This window comes from Labeo rohita, chromosome 5, assembly GCF_022985175.1.
Source record: "Labeo rohita strain BAU-BD-2019 chromosome 5, IGBB_LRoh.1.0, whole genome shotgun sequence".
Lineage (NCBI taxonomy): Eukaryota > Metazoa > Chordata > Actinopteri > Cypriniformes > Cyprinidae > Labeo > Labeo rohita.
In genome coordinates, this window is record NC_066873.1 from 36,751,470 (window position 1) to 36,772,749 (window position 21,280).

Here is a 21,280-nt window from a genome sequence, read left to right on the forward strand (position 1 = left end):
CAGAAAATCAATATCGTGTTGCAGGCCTGTCCCATCAACACTCTCATCCTACTCTCTACAGCACAGCTGACATAAATGCTCTCTCCTGTAAAAATGTAGTAAATAGCAACTGCTCAGTCTATTTACGCAATTTAAAATCTATCTTGTATATATAGATGATTTGGACTGTTCTAGTTTTATTTCTCAAAGAATCTCATCTTAAAAGCAATCTGGTTAAATCACTTTTTTTTTTGCATAAAAAATGAACCCCATTTTCATGGAATTTTGGCATTTTCACACAAATAATTTAAATCATAACGTACATTTGTGGAGTACAATTTTTAAGTATAAATCATGGTAGTTTTTGCTGCACTGAATATAATTTATGCCAATTAAAAATAAAATTGATCTAAATGTTGCATATATTTTTGTAAGTATATGTAATTACAATAATTAAACTAATTATAAATGTATTTCTTATTAATTATTGTAATTATAATTAATTATTAAAAATTCCTAATTAATAATAATTACAAAAAATATATCTTTGATAAATATTATAAATTATTGTGTCTAGACAGGGTGATTCTTTATTGTAAAAACAACAACAACAAAAAATTCATGTCTATACGTCAACATAGACATGACAACCGAATTTAAAATTAAATTAGCAGACAGGTATGCAGATATAAGGTCCAACCTTTATTCCATACATTTTTAAACCATGAATGTTCATTTTCATTTTTTCACGCCTAAAGCTCTACTTGTTTTGTATACAAGAGTCTAAGAAAAACAACTGCACAACACCACAAGGTCGACAGAAAGAGTCTATTGCCACCCCAACCATTCCAATATGTTTCTCAGATGTCCAGGTTTTGTGGCTGGAGAAGTGTTCTCTGCTTAAAGCAGTTCCTTTATGACCCGGAAGTTTATAGCTGTTTGTTTCATTGGCTCTTCATTGGACGAATGAAAAACAGTTATCCAGGTTCACACTTTAGAACTCCATTTGATAACCGTCCAATCAGAACTCTCTTAATCCTCTTTGCATAGATTGCATCGCCATGCCAGCACCTCCATTTGAGTCCTCCCCTCTGATTGGACAGCTCCGTCACCATGGTTTTCAACCTGGAAGTGGTTCTGTTTAATTTCGTTGTTTTTTAGAAACATTTAAAAAGCCTAACAAATGTACAATGTCATTTCGTTCCAAGTAATATCAACAAGATATTTACAATATCTTTAAATTTTACAGAAACCAAACAAGAATATCGTAATACATATTTGTCTGCATATCTCAAAAAGAAAATTAAGCAAACAAACAAAAAACCCTCCAAAATGTAACTTTGTACATGGTCAGCACTGAATATTTTCCAGGTACCGTAGAGCAAATCAGCTGTCAAACAGTGAGATCATACCAATTCAGATATGTAGACATCCATATCCAGCAGCTCACTAGGATAAATACAGGGCAGGGAACCAATGAAACTTAATGCAAATACATAAAAAAAATGCCTGTACATGAAGGATAGGAAATGTACAAACAAATTTCAGAATGTCTTTTCACATGAAAAACTGAAAAGGCATTGGATTAATATATTAATATCAAATTTCTGGTTGGTAGTTCACGTTGACGTCTTACGTTTGGAGCTAACAAGAATTGAAGCTCTTCCACTCCAATCAATTAAAAAAGCCGGTTGATGTGCTTGTTCCAAGGTACAAATATTTGTACAAATTACACATTTATCATTTACTCTACTTTGTGTGAAAATAAGTGCATGTTGCCCGTGTCCAACTCAAGTGAGGCGTTTTCCTTTTTAGGATGTTACCGTGCTTCCACCTCTTTGGGGTTGCGTGATGGCGAGTACTCCCGAGGGTCCTGGGTGGTGATGGGTGTAGTCCGTCTCGGCGACGCCGGTCTGGCAGCACCAGAGGGCACCAGAGGTGGCGGGGCACTCAGTGCCGCAGTTGGGGGTGTCCGGTTAAGAAGTCCGTTATGTCCTGTCGAAGGGCTAAGCCTTGGGTACGGCATTCCGCCGAGGTGTGACATAAATGGCGGCATGTGGGGTAAGTGTCCTTCGATGGGCGACTGGTGAAGTTGGTGAAGCCTCGCTCGATCCAGTTCCTCCCGTAAATGCAACCGTTCCCTTTCCTCAGCCTGTTGCCTCAATCTCTCCTGCTCCCGTCGAACTTCCAGGAGGTGTTCGTGGTGCGAGTAGTCATGTGGCTCCCGCTCCCGATAGGGGCGTTCTGGATCGTAGACACCAGGGAAGCGGTGCCCAGGCTCGGAACGAAGCTGGAAGTCCATGCGCCGTTGAAGGTCGAGGTTTCGGTAAGCCTCTCGTAGAGGATCCCAGGAAAACGCCGGATGAGGAAGGCGGTCTCGACCTGCTGCAAGAGGGCTGACTCCCATAAAAGGTGCCATGCGAGTGCGTTCAAGTGCATTCAGACTTCCCATTTGATGCATGGCACTCAGTGTGAGCGGCAATGAGTGTGGCATGGGGACACCGTGAAGTGAGGATGGTGTTGGAGGGTCACTACAGCGAGGAGACGGCGGAGGAGGCTGATGGGACAGCACGGGGTGGTGAGCTATTGGTGTGGTTTGATGAGATGGAGGAGGGACTTGAGGTTTAGTGGGGGCTTCGGATCCAACCACCATCACGTCCTGCTCTTCCTTGCGTTCCTCCTTGATCTTCATGTCGTTCTTTACCTTCTGTAGCAGATCCACTGAGTTGGTTTCCTTCCTATCCCTCTCGCTTTCTTTAATCGGTAGCGGTTGTGGGATACCCATCTTGATTCCTGCATCATTAAGAATGTTTTTTGTGTATGGAGAGGGCGATCGGTGAACGGATTTGAGAGAGTCATCCGAGGAACGTCTGTCTGTGATCTCCTTCCCTGGTGAACGACTTTCCTTCACCTTTATGTCTCCCAAAACGCCTGGCTCTCGTTGACGGTCCAACAACTCTTTCTCAGGCTCGCGGTTTCGGTCGGCACTACCGCTGCGGTGTCTGCCGGAGTCGTTCGAGTTCTGGCTGTTTGAGCGGATCAGGTTGCTGATCTGGTAGCTAACTGGAGCAGAAGCTGGAGAAGAGCGGTTCGAATGGCGATTGCGATCTAAAGAGTCTCTGCAACAGGAAAGAACCCATCATTAGTTGAATTAGAAGACAAGAATTAGGCTAAATTAAAGGCTTTAGTCCAGGGTTGCCCAAACTCGGTCCTGGAGGGCCGGTGTCCTGCAGAATTTAGTTCCAACCCCAATTAGAGGCAAGCTGGATCTAAACTCTGCAGGACACCGGCCATCCAGGACAGAGTTTGGGCACCCTTGCTTTAGTCCATTAAACCAACCTGTCTTTATCCTTCTCGTCTTTCCCAACAGAAGAGTCCCTTTTTTCTCTTTCCCGTTCTTTTTCTTTCTCCCGCTCCCGCTCCCGCTCCCGCTCCCGTTCCCGTTCCCGTTCTCTCTCTCTATCGTGGCTGTTTGCAGAGCTGCTTCTTTCTGCATCTGCAGATTTCGGCCACTGTGGAGGGGTCGGGAAGGAGGGTGGTGTTCGGTGCAGTCGATTCCACGTGTCATGATGAGGACTACTGAGGCCAGGCAACCCTGGACCCTCTTTGGGTCCAAATACACTGTTGGCCCCTGAAATAACAAAAAAGTAACATTGTTTTAACAGATCACAGTCCAGTTGTGTTGAGTTTCTGCATACACAAACTGAAAGGTTAATGGCGTATTGTAGTTTCTCCTACAAATGGGGTACCAATGAAGACTTTTCAGCAGAAAACAAATGAGTGACCCGACGGGGTTAAGAGCTATGAAAAGCAAAGTGTTCCATAGAGATTCTATTTCAATGCAATCAATTTCACTAAAAGAAGTCCCGTTCAGCCAATGAAGGAAGAAGGGAGAGGAAATGAGACATGGCAAACACTCCACCCTACTTTGCAAGCGACTAATGAATGCGAGAGCAATGCTAAACCAGTTGGGTTGCGAGTTTGAGTTTGGGTGTGAATTTGGCAAAGGGCTGTCTGCGGTAATGCCTGCTTCCCCCGCTTCCCTAAACTCTCATTTGGCATTTGCTGCAAAGCTAAGTGCCTTTCTTTCATTCCCACCTCCTTTTTATTCCCTCTGCACTCTCTGTGGTCTAGAGCTAAGCTGTGCTGCACTGAATCAAGCTAGAGGCCGGGGGCCGGGGCTTACCGAGGGCTGGGTTGCCTAATCCACCGAAGGCACTGCTTGAAAGGTTGCTGAGGCCGCCAAAGGTACTGGAGCGACTGAATGGATCTGCAAAATGCCAAACAGGGATTAGCGACGCAGGGCCGGAGGTGCCCGACCATTCCAACCGGCTTTTCTCTTACAAGCAAGCTTTGTTTTTTGCGTCACTGTTACTGCTGCTATTCTAACTCCCTAAGGGTTGTTTATTTCTCCCGGTAAGACTGTTGGAGAGTGTTCACTGAATGTGGATTAGGCAGCAAGAGATGCTGGCATGAAGAGCAATACCTGATTGGGGTGCGATAGCTAGGGACATTTTGAAATGTCCGATGTGAAAAATGATTAAATGAGAGCAAGCAAGACCGCTCATGTGTCTCCCATCTCCTCTAGAGCTTTCTCTGATTCTTCCATCTATGCATTAACACCTACCTTGGGTGAAGGAGCCCAAATCATTCATACAGTTGCATTTATAATTAAATTAAATACAAACAAACAACCTCCAACCCACGTAAGTAAAAAACACAATTCCGTGTGAAACATGAATTTAAATTCCTGAACTCCAGGAATGGATTTATGACTAATCCACAGTGTACTTAAGTAAGCAAGCAGTCATTTAGCACATGCTTTTATCCGAAGCAACTTACAATACACTAATTTACATGAACAGTCCCCCTGGAGCAACCTGGAGTTAAGTGCTTTGCTCAAGGGCACAATACTGCTAAGGTCTTGACTGAGAAACCTTTTGATTACCAGTCCTGAGCTTTCACCACTATGCAACACCGCACCCAATTCTGCATTTTACCCGTTTTCTCTTCATTTCCTCTGGGTCCCAGCTGTTTATGAACTCAAATTGGACTGACTTGAAAGCTCACTGTGTAAAATCAGCATTCAGCTTCAAACTCAAATAACATATCTGATAGAAACTGTGGGGGAACACTATCTGAATACAGTAAAAAAAAAAAAAAAAAAAAGGATAGATGGTAAAATATTACTTTTACTATGTTTTGTTGTAGGAAACAAAGGTTGAGTTCTGGTCAGAAAATGCTCTGACATGCTCATTTCATGCTCCAATGAAATAAAAACACCATAGTCACTTTACACTGCAAGGCATATTCTTATTATGCAACTTGTTTTCCAATTAATTAATCTAAATAATGTCATATCTTTAATATAAGAGTAAATTAACTGTTTGTTTTTTCATACACCTGCCAGTTCCACATATCAAATTTTCTTTTTAAGCAAGTTCATCTTGTTTTGTTGACATTTTAACATTTCCATGACAAAATGACTCGTTTAGAATAACTTATATAATATGTAAGACTATTTGTTTCAAAATAATCCATTAATCATTATATTGAAAGTCTTTCCAAAGGGGAGCCTTATGGTACGTTTACACAACAATAATGTACTAAAAACTGAAACGTTTTTCCTTTTGCAAGTTTAAAGGTTTCTGACTAAAAACTGCATTATTATGCATGCCAAGCAAGTAGTTGATGAAGTAGTTGAAACAAAACCTATAGACTGAACACGTAACAAGCACGTGCATGATGTCACCTTTTCACTAATTTGCTAATTCACTAATTAATTAGCATTCTTGTAGTTTACAGGGAGACTGTAATGGGATTGTTTTTTAAAAAAAAAAACCGCAAACAAAAGTGTGTTCAGGTGCCCAAAACACTGTTTCTGTGTAAATGAACGGCCAGAAGGCATAAAACTTTTCTGTTTTTAGCTGAGAACCATTTTTAGTTGTGTAAACGCCCCCTTTGAGCAGATATATTATACTTGACAAGCAAAAACAAGGCTATAAGGGATAGAAGTACAGTATTTTTTGTAATGCATCATCTTCGATTCTGCACCATGTCACAATTTGGAATTTGGTTTGGGAAATTTGTGGAAAGACATGCTTTTCTAGCTGAATGATCACCACCAAGGTGCAGCACTACAACATATGGAGCAGATTGTATTTGCCTTATGTTCGCATCAAATGAAAGAGGGCAGTGACATCAGATTAATGCATTAAACTTGGAAGTACAAAAGGAAAGAGAGGAACTATTTAAAAATGGCGGTTTACTTACACTTACCTGCCAAATGGCTAGGAGGCAGGAAGCCAGGATGGTGAGGAGACGGTCCATAGGGTGAAGCAGCTGGATGTCCCGATCCTATTGAATATAGCAGTAAATTATTATCAGTTAAAGTCAGCCAAACCTTTCACTAAAACAGCATTTAAAAATGGTTCTTAAATGAACCATTTTGAAGGACATTTTAAAAATCTAAAGAACCTTTTCTGCGTTTAAAAGGTTCCATGGATGTTCAAGGTTCTTCATGGAACCATTGATGCCAATAAAGAACCTTTATTTTTAAGAGTGTAGATGTAGTCTCTACATCATAAAGACAAGGCAGGTCTTGTGTAATGATCAGTCTTGTTAGATTTAATACTTTCTCCTATTCCAGTTTAATATGCTAAAACAACTAGAAGTCAGTCTGGCTCATCCAATGGTATGCGTTTGGGGCGGGACTATCAGTAATAAGCTGTTAGCGCAGTTTGCCCAGACAATAAAAAGGACAGTGATGAGAGTGTTCAGGTTGCATTTGAAAGGGTCAACTGTCTATTCAGCCTGAACTATATGTCATTTGTTACTGTGTATCATTAATGAAGAAACCAATTACAAGCTCCTTCATGACACCACGCTGCATAATTACAATCTAAAGGGCAGACACGCTCATGTTGCCCTTCAACAAAGAGCTACCAGTCAATTATATCAGGTAAAAGCATTTATATTCATGCCTGTGGCCCCAGCGTTGAGCCAAGACAACGTTCAAAATAACAACATGCAAATTAGCGAGCAAGGAGCATAAGAGAAAGAAAGACATACAAATCCATTTTTATTATCCTGATGCCATGCCAATAAAGAGATTGCAAGATAATTTACAAGATAAGACATAAATAATCTGTGAAAGCAGTATCTAGATTGGATTATAAAGTTTATAAGTGAAATGAAAATCAATTATATTTAATTAGAATTTCTTAAGGCAGTCAAGTCTAGCTGCGATTTCAGCATCAGGCTTTCCCAAAAACAGCAGTAAAGAGAATGATTTCCAGGAATGGTTGTGCAACTTTTGGCTATCTAAGAATTTAAAGTCAATATAACATGTTGTTTGTTATCCATTTTACAGGACATTTAATGAGAAAAACCATGTAGGGCAGGATTTTGTAGGGCTCAAATTTGATTTCATGTTTACTTTGAGTTTTCTCATTCATATTCTGCACATACCTGTTGATGAAAAGAGAGGTCTGGCCAGATCATGTGGGTAGGGGAACCCAGGGAACACACCTGGAGCTGGAGGACGGCTGAACAGATCAAGTTTTCCATTCATATCCAGTTTATGAGGGTCCAAGTGCATCTGCTTTTGTGAGACAAAGTCATTTTAAGAATATATTTAATATAATATAATATAATATAATATAAATGTATTAAAGAAAAGACAAAAGCAAAAGTCTTTCCTGAAGTTTTTTTATGGCTTCTGAGAAGACTTACTTTCATCTTCTGCTGATGATGGTAGATCTGCCAGGCGATTTGAACATGCACTGCACACCATTTACCTGGCTTCTGACATGAGCGCAGAGAAAATTTCAAGGCATTAGCACAAAGGCGGTGGCATTTAAGATGGAAAATGTAGGGATTTGAAAGAGAATGAAAATATGTTGCTTACTCTTACTGAAGTCCTAAAAGGATCTGTTATCTGTAAGGAGCCAAGAAAAAGAAAAAGACAGAGAGATATGTTTTCTAACAAAGTTCAGGTTCATGAAATGCTAAAAACATTATAGTCCTGATTGGATTTTAATGACCGATCTCTTAAGTGGATCTCCAGACTGGAGGGCTTACCCTTGGGTCCTTCTGAAGGAGAGTGTGCGGGACCGTTCCTGGTCGTGCTGCAACATCAATAGGGTTTGAGGCCTGGGAGAGAAAATTAAGACCATTTTAGATGACGCTGAAGTCTGTTTATTTACTATTTTCACTCATGCACTGTTTAGAGATACTGCACTGCATTTTTGGCTCCTTGGTGCATTAGCTGAAGATCTTAAGAAATTAAAATGAAAAATTTGTGGCTTGTATGTGTCTAAACTTTGATGATGTCTATATGCTAGTGTAAACATTTGGCAGAAACCTACTAGCAATTATCAAATCAGGGTTTATTACTGTGACACAACTGAAGCCTATTGGCAATTTAAACAGAACATAATAAGCCCATTGATATGATGTCCAAACATCCTGTTTCAAAAGGAAACACAACAGGCCTGGAAAAAAAATCATGTGATTCATCATGGGTGTAGCCTGAAGTTTAAAACTTCACTTCAGTCCAAAGTTTCATGGATGCCATAGTCATTTATACTCATAAACTTCATACTTATTGGAAACTTCTACCTTTGACACAATAGTGAGAGTTATTTGAGAAGTGCCAGGTAAAAACCATTACACACCAAGTGAGTGAAAGCCATAACACACATATTGCAAAGACACACACACACACACACACACTAAACCACCCTGCTCAAGACCACAGTCTAAAGTTAACACAAAAGCCTCCAGCAGGTTATTGAGCCTGAGCCTCTTTGCATAATCCATTAGTGCAGAAAGTGGCAGTGGTAGATTTCTCTGTCTGTCTGCAGTATAAATGCAGCTGTGCGGGATTTGAGAGCAACCTGAATACTAATAGTAAGGTGATGCTGGGGCTCTCAATCAGGCACATTTCTGCAGTATACAGGAAACGAAGAATGATTTGAACCTGTTCTTTTTGGTTTTCGGTCTTCTTTTCCCTTTTATTGTCAGCAAATTTGACAGGAAATTATTGGGATAAAGCGAGACATGGCTCAATCCTAGATTTCAATCTATCTCTGTCAGATGAGCATCCAAGGTTTAAAGGGTTAGTTTACCCAAAAATGAAAATTAGCCCATTATTTATTCACCCAGGTGGGTATTTTTCTTCAACAGGTCAAAACAAGTCCAATAAAGTGCATCCATCCATAATAAAAAAAAGTGCCTCTCATGGCTCCGGGGGATGAACAAAGGCCTCCTGTAGCGAATCAATGCGTTTTTGTAAGAAAAATATTCATATATTCAAAACATAATAATCAGTTTAATCTAGCTTGCGCTCACTGTTGTACATGGAACCAGCTCCAGGCGGATGAGGTAGGACGTCAGCGTTGCGCATGCCAACGTTTGTTTACAGAAGCAAAGGAAGCAAAGTTTCCTTACTTTAACAAAGGAAAACCAGTCTCCTCTTGGCTTATATCGAAATCCTCTGACATTTGTCTTTACAAATCCTTGTTTTGTGCTTCTAATTTATGACCATTGTTTTGTTTTGGTTTCTTGGGTTCTTCTGAGCGGCCAATGTGCAGTGCCAACGTCCTATGACATCCGCCCAGAGCTGCTTCGGCGTACATCAGTAATCGCAAGCTAGATTAAAGATCATTGTTTTAAATATAGATGTACTGCATCAATTCGTTACTGGAGGCCTATGTTCACCCCACTTTTTATTATGGATGGATGCACTTTATTGGACTTGCTTTGACCTGTTGAAGAGAAACACCTGCCTATTGCCATGATAAAGCTTAAAAGAGCCAGAACTTTTCTTTTCCAATATAACTCCGATTGGATTCGTCTGAAAGAAGGAAGTCACACACACCTAGGATGCCTGGAGGGTGAGTAAATAATGGGCTAATTTTCATTTTTGGGTGAACTAACCTTTTAATATGCATGCACTAACCACTAAAGAAAGGCTGTGACCTCGACCTGTTCTAAACAACCAAAATTTAGAGATTTTCTGTATAGAGATGCACCAAGATTTAGTTAGCTTAAAGTATCTTAAACAACATTATCTATTTTGTGCACAAATGATGCTAGGGAAGCAATATAGTTCGCCTGAGGCGGCTTGTTGCCAAAAAAACAGGTTTCTCACCTGTGAAAATGACAACCACGTTTAATTACACAGTTACTCAAATTTACTTTATTTCTGGTTTGGTTTTTGGCTAAAAAAACATTCTGTTTCAGTGTTTTGGTAAAAAATAATTTCTGTGCACCACTAGTGCACCACATTCTCGTAACTGAATACGTTTTGAGACCAGTCCTTTGTTTTGTACAACTAACAAAAGCTACATTTACACAGAAGGCCCAAAACCGATTTTTTTTCTCACATGTGACTCAGATCTGTTTTTGTCATGACAGTGTGAACAGCACAAACCACAACGAATCTGATCTTTTCTATTCCGATTTGTGCCACTTCCAAAATCCGATACAGGTCAGATATTTTGCAATGCAACCACAGTGTGAATAGTCATATCGGAATTCATACGACTTTTACATCACTCTAGAATGACATTCGTCATAATCCGCGTTGACGGGAGACGCTTCAAAGATTTTACATACCCAAAGTTATCAAGACACTTGCGAAAGGTCATCAGTGGAAGTGTGATGTAAGTATTAGTGACAACTCTATATACAAGCAAAACATGAAGGCTTGTATCATAAGTTTAAAAACTCTGCTGTTCTTTGTCACATGCATTATGTGCATAATTTTGCTGGCTTTTGCAGCATATCACACTATAAACAAACACATAATCGCTTACTTTATGTCCTCCGTGTTTACTTCCGTATGGTGGGACGCTGCGCAAATCTTGCCAAATCCACAATTTCCCCACAGAATTGGGCTACTTTTTCCACTGTTGGGTTGTTTTTCAACTTTGTGGGTTGACGTGACCCCACAAATGTGATATTTACCCCCCTAAACATGGTTGGGCTAGTTTTGGACTAGTTTTGAGAAGCAATTAGGTGGATTTTGCTGTGAAAGCCTGAAAGCCATGAAAGCTGTAAATCTATTATTTACCTTGACATTTAAACCAACAATGTAAACAGCTATACAAAAAATGGATCTGAGAAAAAAAGGAATTGAGCACTAAGGCTCGCAGTGTGAACACAGCCAGATAGATCTGGCCCAGAATTCATCTGTAGAAACTTTCAACAGTTTTTTTCTGACATTCACATCTGTGAGATCATGCCACCATTTTTATTGGCTAAATTTTTTAAATATTTTTGACTTATTAATGCTGGCCATATTAGATCCTGCAAGCGGGAAATTTGAAATGCCAAAAACCACACGGTCGCTTTCTCGTTCTGCTCAAGTCAAAACAGTTTTGTCTACATTCCCACATGACGTGAATACATAGTTCTGAGGTCTAACCTTTGGCTGGAAGGCTCCTTGCAGAGAACTGAAGGGCCCTGAATGTGGAAGTAATGGAGGCATGCCTGGCATTGTTGGTGGGTAGGAGGGAAAGAACTGTCAAAAAAACAAAATAAAAAAAAAACAACAACGTAAATGTAAAGTTTACATAATTATTTGCCGTCTGTCATCTTTTTGAGCTCTAACAACTTTTTACTTTGAAAATAACATAAAAGAAACCATGTTTGAAAACATGCAAAAAAAGTTTACAAATATGTCTCAAAAAGTCCATAAAAGTTTACATAATCTGCTTCATCTTCAGTCAAAGCAAGGTTATGCAGTCAAAACAAGTTGCCACTTACATTTGAATGTCTCAAGAAAGGATTGTCCAGCTTTGGGGCGTATTTGTCGAACTATAAAGGAGAGAGGGAGAGAAAAAGAGAGAAAGAGAGTACAAATTAAAAACATATCAACAAAATCAAAGGCATCTGTAGCCAAAAACATGAGAGAATTTTCTGCAGTGTGCTTACATAGTTAAATACAAAGCAGATGAAGCTCAAATAAATTACACCCTTTTAATAAAACAATTACACAGTAAAACAGCCATTCAATGTCACATGAAAGAAAACCACTGCAGCCGCAGCTGGCACAGCCTTCACAGAGCCGACCCAGAGTGTGGGAATACGCTCACAAAGGAGTCAAACCAGATCGCTAAACAAATGAAAGGCACCCTTCACTTCCAATTAAACTGACATGAGCCATTTATTACGTGGCAGTGTCATTCCTTTACAGTTAAGAAAAATATATAGAACAGTAACTCTTTCAGGGCAAGAAGTTAAGAGTAAAATGAGCAAACTATAGGATACTTGTGAGTCAGGACAAAAACAAATGTCTTAAAATGTGTCCATAAACATTTAAAAACAAACATTTAAATATTTTATGCATCACTGTACTATTAAGTTAAAAAACCCAAAAGCTTCGTCACCTTAATTTCACTTGCTTGAGTTTTTATCACTCAGCCGAACATTGTAAATTCAGCACAAAGTAATTACTACTCAGACATTTCTTTTACATAAACATTCAAATCCTTTACAAACGCCCATATATAGTGTTGTTTCTACAGAAGCCTGTCACCTTATGTCTCAGGTGATGGTAATAAAATTGGATAAACTCTTAAAGCTTTGAAAAGCAGCAGTGCTTGAACCACAGGCCCCACTTATGGTACAGACTTTACACTCCAACAGATCAGCAGGCATAAGCTGCTTTTATCCTGCATCGTATGAATGTGTGGTGATAATTAGCCTAAATCAAATACATGAGGTTGCCCTGGCTGAGAAAATCGCTGATCTGGCTTCCCACTTCTGTGATCCTTCTGAGGGCCGCACGCCTGCTTTATGGTTAACACTTGCCGAGTAAATACAGCAAAGGTTTATGGTGGCTCATAAAAAACAGTGCTTCATAATTCACAGCCCCTGTCAGAGCCTTATAACAAACAGCTTTGGCAAATCAAAGTTCAATATTACATCTGTAAACAATTAAATCTTTATATAAGAAAAGCTAGGTGGAAGGGAAAAAAGAAAACAAGAAAGACATGTGAAATGTGTTATGTCAACATGAAACGGAATTCGCTACCCACTTCACTTCAATGACGTATCTTTGAAAGGTTACAAAGGTACTTTTTGCTTTAATAGTTTTTGTATTTTTGGAATAACACCAATGAATAATTCACAATAAGACAGAAACATGTATAAAAGAAGCAAACTGGGTTATTTCTGGTTTCATGTTGGCTTTAAAAAAGACTTTTTTAATTAACCCCAGTAAACAACAACACCGCTTCCTATGCAAAAAGCTCTTAAAACAAGCAGGAGCTCTTTAGAAATCAAGCATCAGTATATTTGTCAGTAGAAAACATCACACTTCAAATCACATGGCGTTGAAAGACATTCAACAATAACTGTTCAGCAAATAAGATTTGTATCTCATAAAACATTTGAGGAAGGTGTGGTGGTGTGTTTGTGATTCAGCGCCAGAGATAAGACGCATAACCAACATTTCCATCGCTATTCCAGTCTTTCAGTTTCTGATGACGAAACATTTCTGAAACCCACAAAAGAGTCTGGACAGCAAACTACAAAACATATGGCATGTTTTAAGATAGATTTCAATCTCTGGAGATTGTAATCTCTGATTCAAAAATGCTTGACTTTTCATCTAGCGCTCTGACATAATATCTTTTGGATTGGCTGACAGCAGCGATAGTATGCCGATAAGCTGTTCTTGTTCCTGTCTGAATACGTTTGAGAGATCTGAATGCATTTCATATGGCTAGCTAACTTTGAGGAGCTGAATTTATCTGATTACAGGCTGCCAAAGTTTGCCTCTAATAGCCGCTTTGCACACGGAAGCAATTACGCTTTATCAAAACAACCCCGTTGATGTCATGACTTTCATCTGCGGTGAGGTCATTATGTTTCGACCGCAAGCTTTGAATGTGTCACATAGAATGAGCTCTGTCTGTACCTCAGTCACGCCATAAGACTCTGTCTGCCTCCTGTTTTTCCCAAACAGCCCCCAGCACTCAGAGACATCACCATTCTGCTCATATGAAAGCAATAAAGCATCTCTGGCTCACACTATAAAAGCGCAATGAGTACGGCATGTCAACATGGCAGCAAAAAGGGTTTTTATTAGGGGAAGAGCTACAATATTTGTGGTTGTCATGGGACAATAGTTTATCTTGTTAGGATGATGGGTATCGGTTATGTCACTGAGATGGTGCTATAAAACTGTTTCAACCCTGTGGCCTCTGTTGAAGATCTGGCCTGGTTTAAGATAAGCTTTAAGTCTCTGTAGTGGGTTGTAAACTCTATTACTTATTATACAACAGTTAGTTCCGGTGCTCTATTATCACCACCCTGCACTGTATTTGCTTAAATCCAATGCTTGTTTCTTACTACGTTTGAGATGCTGATTCCAAAAATACTGCGTGTTTTGCTCTAGCACAAAATATTGTGCTTTCTGTGCCATTTTGCTTGTGACAACCATTTGTTAAAATGAAGATGTCTTGTATTATCCCATAATCACCAGAAAAACTGCCACAGAGACATGATTCCTATTACAACTAGGAGTGTGACGATAAATCGATCAGTTTATTGATTCTACGATTTACGCGAATGCATCGCGATTCTCTCTTGAATCGATTCTGAGCTTTTTAACAGCAGATGGTACTGTGTAGCTGTACTCTGCTTGCGTCCAGTTCCTTACACACTACTTCAACCTAAAATAATCATTCATAAAGTTCGAAAAGGTTTAAGCAAATTACAAGGGTGTTCACAGGGCTTTGTTTACATTAATTTGCATCATAAAAGCCGAGGTGCAAGTACATTTAACCACTTACGCTATTCAGCTGAAAGCTGAAGTGCTCTTTTTCATTAGCATTTGAGTGTGTGGTTAAAAAATAGCCTAGAGCGCCATCTAGGGCTGGGTTATTTTTCCGATTTTAACGATTAATATTAATGTCTAGATAAATTTAATGTCTAACATTTTATGTTAGAAATCGAGGAATCGTGATTTTGAATAGAAATATTACCAAACGTTAGAATTAGACATCTTGACAATATGGCAATGATAACAGTAAAGAAAAAAGAACGATTAAAAGTGCATGTTGGTGCACGTAATTAATTAATCACTAGGTGCCATTCACACAGAATGCGCTTCTGTGTTGACTAAGATGCAGCACGGGCAGTGGAATAAGAAAAACATGCAAGAACTTGGGAGTGAACTTCTTTTGACTTGAGTGCCACGTTTTTAGAATGCCAATTCAAGCATGAGATGCTGCAAGAGACGTGAGTGCAACTCAGTGTTTACATAGAAAAAACAATGGAAAAGCAGCGCAATCAAATAAAAAAACCTGTGAAGAACTACTACTGTATGTCTGATATTTCATTCATTGCTTGCATCATGGTGACAGGCTCAAATGCTGCTGTTCATTGTTTTTACCTCCAAAAGTTTGGAAATGCCCTAGAAAAGTGGGGTTTTGGACAATATTGGCATGAATCCTTTTTAATTTGTGATAATTTTGCACTGATAAGGGACAACACAAACTACGAAACATATTTTATTACATAAACAGTTAAAATACTTAAGTATAGCTAGAAAAAACTTAAATTCATGCTAATGGTGGATTCATCAAAATATCAACCATTAGCAGCTATTACAGCTCTGCATAATTTGGGTCTAAATTCATTGTATTCTAAACTTAATTGGCAATCATTTGTTGAAGCTATTAAGGTGTGCTGACCCAAAAAGTTTAAACCATTAACCAGCTATCACAGCTGGCAAAGGGGCATGTCTGACTTTGACATGTATATATTGCCATTATTATGTAATCAAAATGAAAATTATTCAATGATAATGTCAAGTTACTTTAATGTATTTGCACCAAAATGATAATGATTTATGCTGATATCGTCCAAAATCACACTCTGCCACGGGTGTTTCCAAACTTTTGGAGGGCAGTGTATAATATATATAAGACAAGTTTGTATAAGGTGTAGTTGTAGTTCATGCATTTTTTCTGCAAAGATATTTAACATTTACATCATATTGAAAACTTCATGTGTGGTGCACTTGGAAAATATTTATTTTAAATAGATTAAACTAGGGTTTTATTTGAATCATGTTATAGTTACATTTTCAAGTTGACTAGTTAAAAATTGTAAAAAAAAAAACGAGAATTGTTTAGACGTTCTGAAAAAAAAAAAAAAAATGAGATTATAATATTTTGCCATAATCGCCCAGTCCTAGCACCATCTACTGTTAAAAACTAAGCTCAGAATCAATTCCAGAGAGAATCATCATGCATTCGGAAAATCGATTTATCGCCACACCCCAATACAATTATTTGTTCTCAACTGATTTTTGTAAGAATGAATGATTCTGAAAACATTATTTTATGCCTAATCTTTAACGCCCAATTCCAACGTTAGAATTATGGCCAGTGACAGAAAAACGCAAACATGATTCAGATGTTTTCTGCTACATCTGTGGGTGTTTTACAACATCCAAACAACTTATTTAGCTATAAACTTGTGTTTATAAAGTTATTTGGCGTTAAATAGAGAATATGAACATATTTTGTTAAATGATGCATTCTGAATACTTCTTTTGTCATTAAAACAAAAAATGTGATATTTGACTGTGCATTAAAGCTAATACTAATAAGCAGCTGTGTAATAATAAGCTAGCATGTGAGGGTTTTTTTGAAATATATTTTTGAACTCAGCATCATCAAATTAGGCCTCTTTGGCCTTTTTTTCAAGATGCAGGACTGTGTTACGATGTGAATGAATGAGCACCATTTCACTTCACAGTTTGTATTTATGGGGTTGCAAATAGGCTGCCAGTCTGTGCATTCCTCCATTACATGTAACTTTTCTGGCTTTTCTTGAAACTATTGTTGGCAAATGGAGACAAAATAATTGGCCATATTGTGTCTAAAATATAAGTCACTTATGCTGTTAGTCTGAATATAAGCACAATTGTGATGTGGCCGTGCTTATATTCAATACGACAGCATGACTGCAGGTGTAAATTGCTTGAAAAATGACGGCCGCATAGAAGGGGCTTGTTTTTTATAGGTCGACGTTTTTTTTAAGGGGGAATAGGGAGGTAGGAAGGGAGTAAAATCTATCTGTTTTTACTTATCCTCACATTTCTGGCTGGGGTACGCACCATGGGAGGTGCAGTGGGCGGCCCAATGATGGCTGCCGGGGGCAGACTGGCAGGGAAAGGCGTGAAGGTGTGCTGATGCGTGTGTTGGTGCTGGTGCATATGCTGATGTTGGTGAAACTCAGCCCGGAGGAGCGACACAGGGGCCAACGGCGACCCGGTCGCCCCTGGCGCCGACCCCCGACCTCGCTCCGAGCTCTGAACCAGGAAGCGGTTGTTCAGCTCCTGCCGCAGAAGATCATGCTCTGCAAGAAAGGAGAGCGAAGGGGAAAAGGAGGGAAAGGGGGGAGAGGGGGAAGACACGGGAGGGAAAAGAAAAAAAAAGGCACGGGCGGCCAGTGAGTTTTCACAACAGCGGTAGGAAGAAGCGAAAGAGGGTAGTCACCTGGCTTTCTCTGTTTCTCCAATTCAAGGTGTGAGGGTTTTCTACGTGAGGACTCATTGGTGGAGGTAAGAGAGTTGCCTGTGACAATGTGCCAATCAGAATCCCCGAATGAGGCTGGCAATACATGATTGGTTGGTTGAAAGATATCAACAGGCTGGTATCTAAAGACAAGAGAGAACCAAGAGTCACCTCAGCAGAAAACACACACACACTTGACCCGACAAACACAAACTCGTATACGACCTCAAAAGGGTTAGTTCACCCAAAAATGAAAATTACCCTCATGTTGTTCCAAACCTGTATGACCTGCTTTCTTCTGCGGAACACAATCAAGAACTTATATTGCATGGATAAAAATAAATATAATAATAATAAAAGAAGAAACAAATGCATACAGGTTTGCATACAAAATTTTCATTTTTGGGCAAATTGTCCTTTTAAGGCCTTTCTTGAAATTTACGAAACTCTTTAGCACTTGCTTGCTTTATAATTTTAGTTTAGAGTCTAAATTAAGATAAATTTGAAAATTTGAAGAATGATTTTGGTACTATTGCAATGACTTGAGTGTTTACACTGCTGCATGTATAAACATACTATTTTTAATTTTTTTTAAATTAAATATCTTACTTGCTCCTTAGATTTAGATCAGCATGTAGCTCTAAAATGCCTGGAACTGGCATTTAAAAGCCAATAGTTAACAAAAAATACACTTACCGTATAAAGAAAGGCAGAGATGAAGAGGGAAGGTATAATTTTCATCTCACATTCATATTTAGTGTAAATTGTATCAAAATCTGATATAACTGTCAAAGGTAAAATAACAGCCTGTAAAACAGAAGTTTACTGCTGAAGTGCCCTTCTGTGGCACAGGATCCAGATATTAGAAATGAACAGCATAGCTGACATCCTTTTTTTAATTACAGGTATTATATAGAATAGAAAAAAGTTATAGCCAACTGGATATAAATCACATATTTCATATGCTGACCTCTGATGTGTGCCCCGTTTCGCCTCGCTCTTGAAAAATCTTGAAAAGAATGCAATTTAAGAGCAATGCTGTTGTTACTGAATACTTTGTCCAAAAAGCTCTCTAACATGGGTTATTTTTAACAAACAAAGCATTTTGTGTTTTAAACCTAGATATTTAAAGCATAGGAATGGTATGAAAGGTCCCTACATTTGTGGGAACCAAATTTGTTTTAAAGACTAACACTACAATATAATATATATGATGAATAAACAATTGTTTATAAAAAAAAACAGGTCAACAATCGTGTGCTCATTTCTTAGAACTAAGTTAAAAATGGTGCTTACACACTAGAGAAAGCTGCAACGGAGCATTTGAGGGACACTAATTAGGTGTAAGCTGGGTCTAATTGGTCAATGAATGTTAATTTCAAAGTGCAAGTGCAATCACAGATTTGCAGCACTCTCTGATGCAGTCTAAACTCTAGTGTGTATGCACTCTTATGCAAATTCAATATTTTTATCAATTCATCATATAACTGGAGAAACCTACTGTCTAAAATATTCTCAAATCTCATACTATGCCATGAACTGTTTGAATCTCAATGAGGGGATTCTTACCTGGATAGGGTGGTCCGGCAGGGTGTCCTGGCACCACCAGGCTGTTGGTCGGTAAGGTGGGCGGCGGAGGCAGTGTAGCAGGGGTGGCGAACATGGCCGGATGGCTGGGGAGGTGAGAGGGCGAGTGTAGGGAGTAGTGGGAGGAAGGCAGACCGCCTATGGAGAGAGGAAGAGGAGGAGCAGGAGACGGGAGGCCGCTGAGATGATGAGGGGAGTGAGGCAGGTGGTGTTTGGGAGGAAGAGTTGTAGGGTTGCTGCTGTGATTAGAAAGGAAAGACAGGATGTGAATTTATAAACTTGCTCTGTCAATTTTCAGTTTTTATTATAAATTACAAAGCATTTTTTTATTTTATTGTAAAAAACAAAAAAAAAGTTGCTAACCTGATGTCGTGAAGACTGCTGTACGGCGAAGGATGATGATGATGACTGATGACTGGCCGGCTGTGGTGTGTTGGGGGCGGGACTCTGTGCTCCAGTGAATGTGATTGGTTCCTCAGGAGGGAAGGGGTGGGGTTGGGAGGCACAGATTCCTTCTTGATACCAAGAGGGCTCGGAGAGACAGGGTGCGGTCTAGGCGCGGGGGCTGCCGCCGCAGCAGGGGCAGGAGACCCCGTAGGGGGCGACGCTGGAGTCGGACTTGAGATCGGCGGGACAAACGAAACGTCGTTACTCTGTTCCTGGCTACGTTGAAGGCCAGACACTTTGGTCGAGCTGGAAGTTTTGGACCCGAGATTCTCATTCGTTGGCGTAACTAGAAAGAAAGACACAAACGGAATTAAAAAACAGTCATAAATATTTGTAGCACTAGCCAACTATACACTGTACGGGTCAAAATGATCAATTTTTCTTTTATGCCAAAAATCATTAGGATATTAAGATCATATTCCATAAAGATATTTTGTACATTTCCTACTATAATTGCTAAGAATTAAGAATTAATTGCTAAGAACTTCATTTTTTTGCACCCTCAGATTCCAGACTTTCAAATATTGTTTTATCGTAACATCAATGGAAAGCTTATGTATTTAGCTTTCAGATGATGCATAGCTCTCAATTTAAAAAAAAAAATGCACACTTATGACTGGTTTTGTGGTCCAGGGTCACATATGTAATTTAATAGTTACTGTACTGATTTCAAATGCACTTCAATTGCTTTTATTAATATAGCCGGGGGCAAAAAGAGCATTGAAATAAAACTACTTATAGATTTTTTTTTCAGATGCATGGAAAAGTTTCAAATCAAATGCACATGCAGTTTGGCGCAGCTGTTGACGTGTAACCTATAGCGTGGGATTGGTTTGCCAATCCATCCATTAGCTTGCAGCAGGGTGAACAGAAACCAGCTGCGATGCCTTCTTCACCCACTGTGCATAACGCTGGCATACACCGAGACACCAAACGCATCCACATCTGTCTGACTGTCTTCCTCTCTGCGCCTCATCTCTCTTATCTCCCCTTTATCATTTCATCCCAGGTTTCTTTTCTTTCTGTATTTCGTTCTCTCTCCATGGGTTTTATGAAGTGTTTAATCAGGTCATTTTCATGCTTGACTATAATCAGATGATCCAATTTTCTGCAAGCAATCCAGTCAGAATGAATAAATCAGAGCTAATTAAAGTTAAATGCCGTTCCCATTCATAGATTTACAGAGCGCACAGTCTGCCATGAAATAATTATGTTTCAATTGTGCTGTGAAAAGGGATCATGCACCCTTTATACTGGCCTTTCAGAGTCACCCACCCTCGCTCGCTCTCTCTTTTTCACAAGATATTTCCAGGGATTTCGGTAACACTGCCAGAGTCTTTGTACAGAGGAACTTCTGCTTTTGCTTAGTTAATCGGAGTGCGGTGTAAGAAAAAAAGCCTCAGTCTCAGCATTTTACAGACTGTAGTCACTTAACATGTGAAAGCATAATAAAATAATGAAGGGTTGAGAAAAGGAAGGTGCATCATACAGTTCATCTATTAATATCCAGACCAAGGTTGCCAGTTTTTCACAACAAAACCTGGCCAATTGCTACTCAAAACTACTCCTAAACCTGTCCAATTGCATTTCGAGGGGGGTCCCTTTAACAGCTAGTATACATACACACACACACTCACACACATAGGTATGTGTATATAAATATACAATAAAAAACTCATGTACATCCTATCATAAAACTATGATATGAACTTGGTAGCCGT

General features: G+C 39.3%; 1 protein-coding gene across 16 annotated transcripts in view; it reads right to left on the reverse strand.

Annotated features, from left to right (window-relative positions):
• Window positions 1–660: 660 nt before the first annotated feature.
• fbrsl1 (fibrosin-like 1) overlaps window positions 661–21,280 on the reverse strand; it is a 365,636-nt gene continuing 345,016 nt past the window's right edge. For 4 of the 16 annotated variants that reach the window (XM_051110777.1, XM_051110784.1, XM_051110783.1 and 1 more), the window contains 14 exons: window positions 19,476–19,845; window positions 19,095–19,351; window positions 18,496–18,534; window positions 17,105–17,367; window positions 11,755–11,805; window positions 11,414–11,509; window positions 8,062–8,133; window positions 7,889–7,918; window positions 7,714–7,785; window positions 7,450–7,582; window positions 6,253–6,336; window positions 4,166–4,249; window positions 3,319–3,610; window positions 661–3,098 (listed from right to left, as the gene is read on the reverse strand). In XM_051110777.1, coding sequence (XP_050966734.1) covers window positions 1,799–3,098; window positions 3,319–3,610; window positions 4,166–4,249; window positions 6,253–6,336; window positions 7,450–7,582; window positions 7,714–7,785; window positions 7,889–7,918; window positions 8,062–8,133; window positions 11,414–11,509; window positions 11,755–11,805; window positions 17,105–17,367; window positions 18,496–18,534; window positions 19,095–19,351; window positions 19,476–19,845 — 3,143 coding nt within the window. In that variant the 3' untranslated portion in view covers window positions 661–1,798. Of the gene's footprint in view, window positions 3,099–3,318; window positions 3,611–4,165; window positions 4,250–6,252; window positions 6,337–7,449; window positions 7,583–7,713; window positions 7,786–7,888; window positions 7,919–8,061; window positions 8,134–11,413; window positions 11,510–11,754; window positions 11,806–17,104; window positions 17,368–17,507; window positions 17,669–18,495; window positions 18,535–19,094; window positions 19,352–19,475; window positions 19,846–21,280 lie in introns of all 16 variants that reach the window. The other 12 variants (XM_051110785.1, XM_051110788.1, XM_051110793.1 and 9 more) reach the window with 10 other exon arrangements.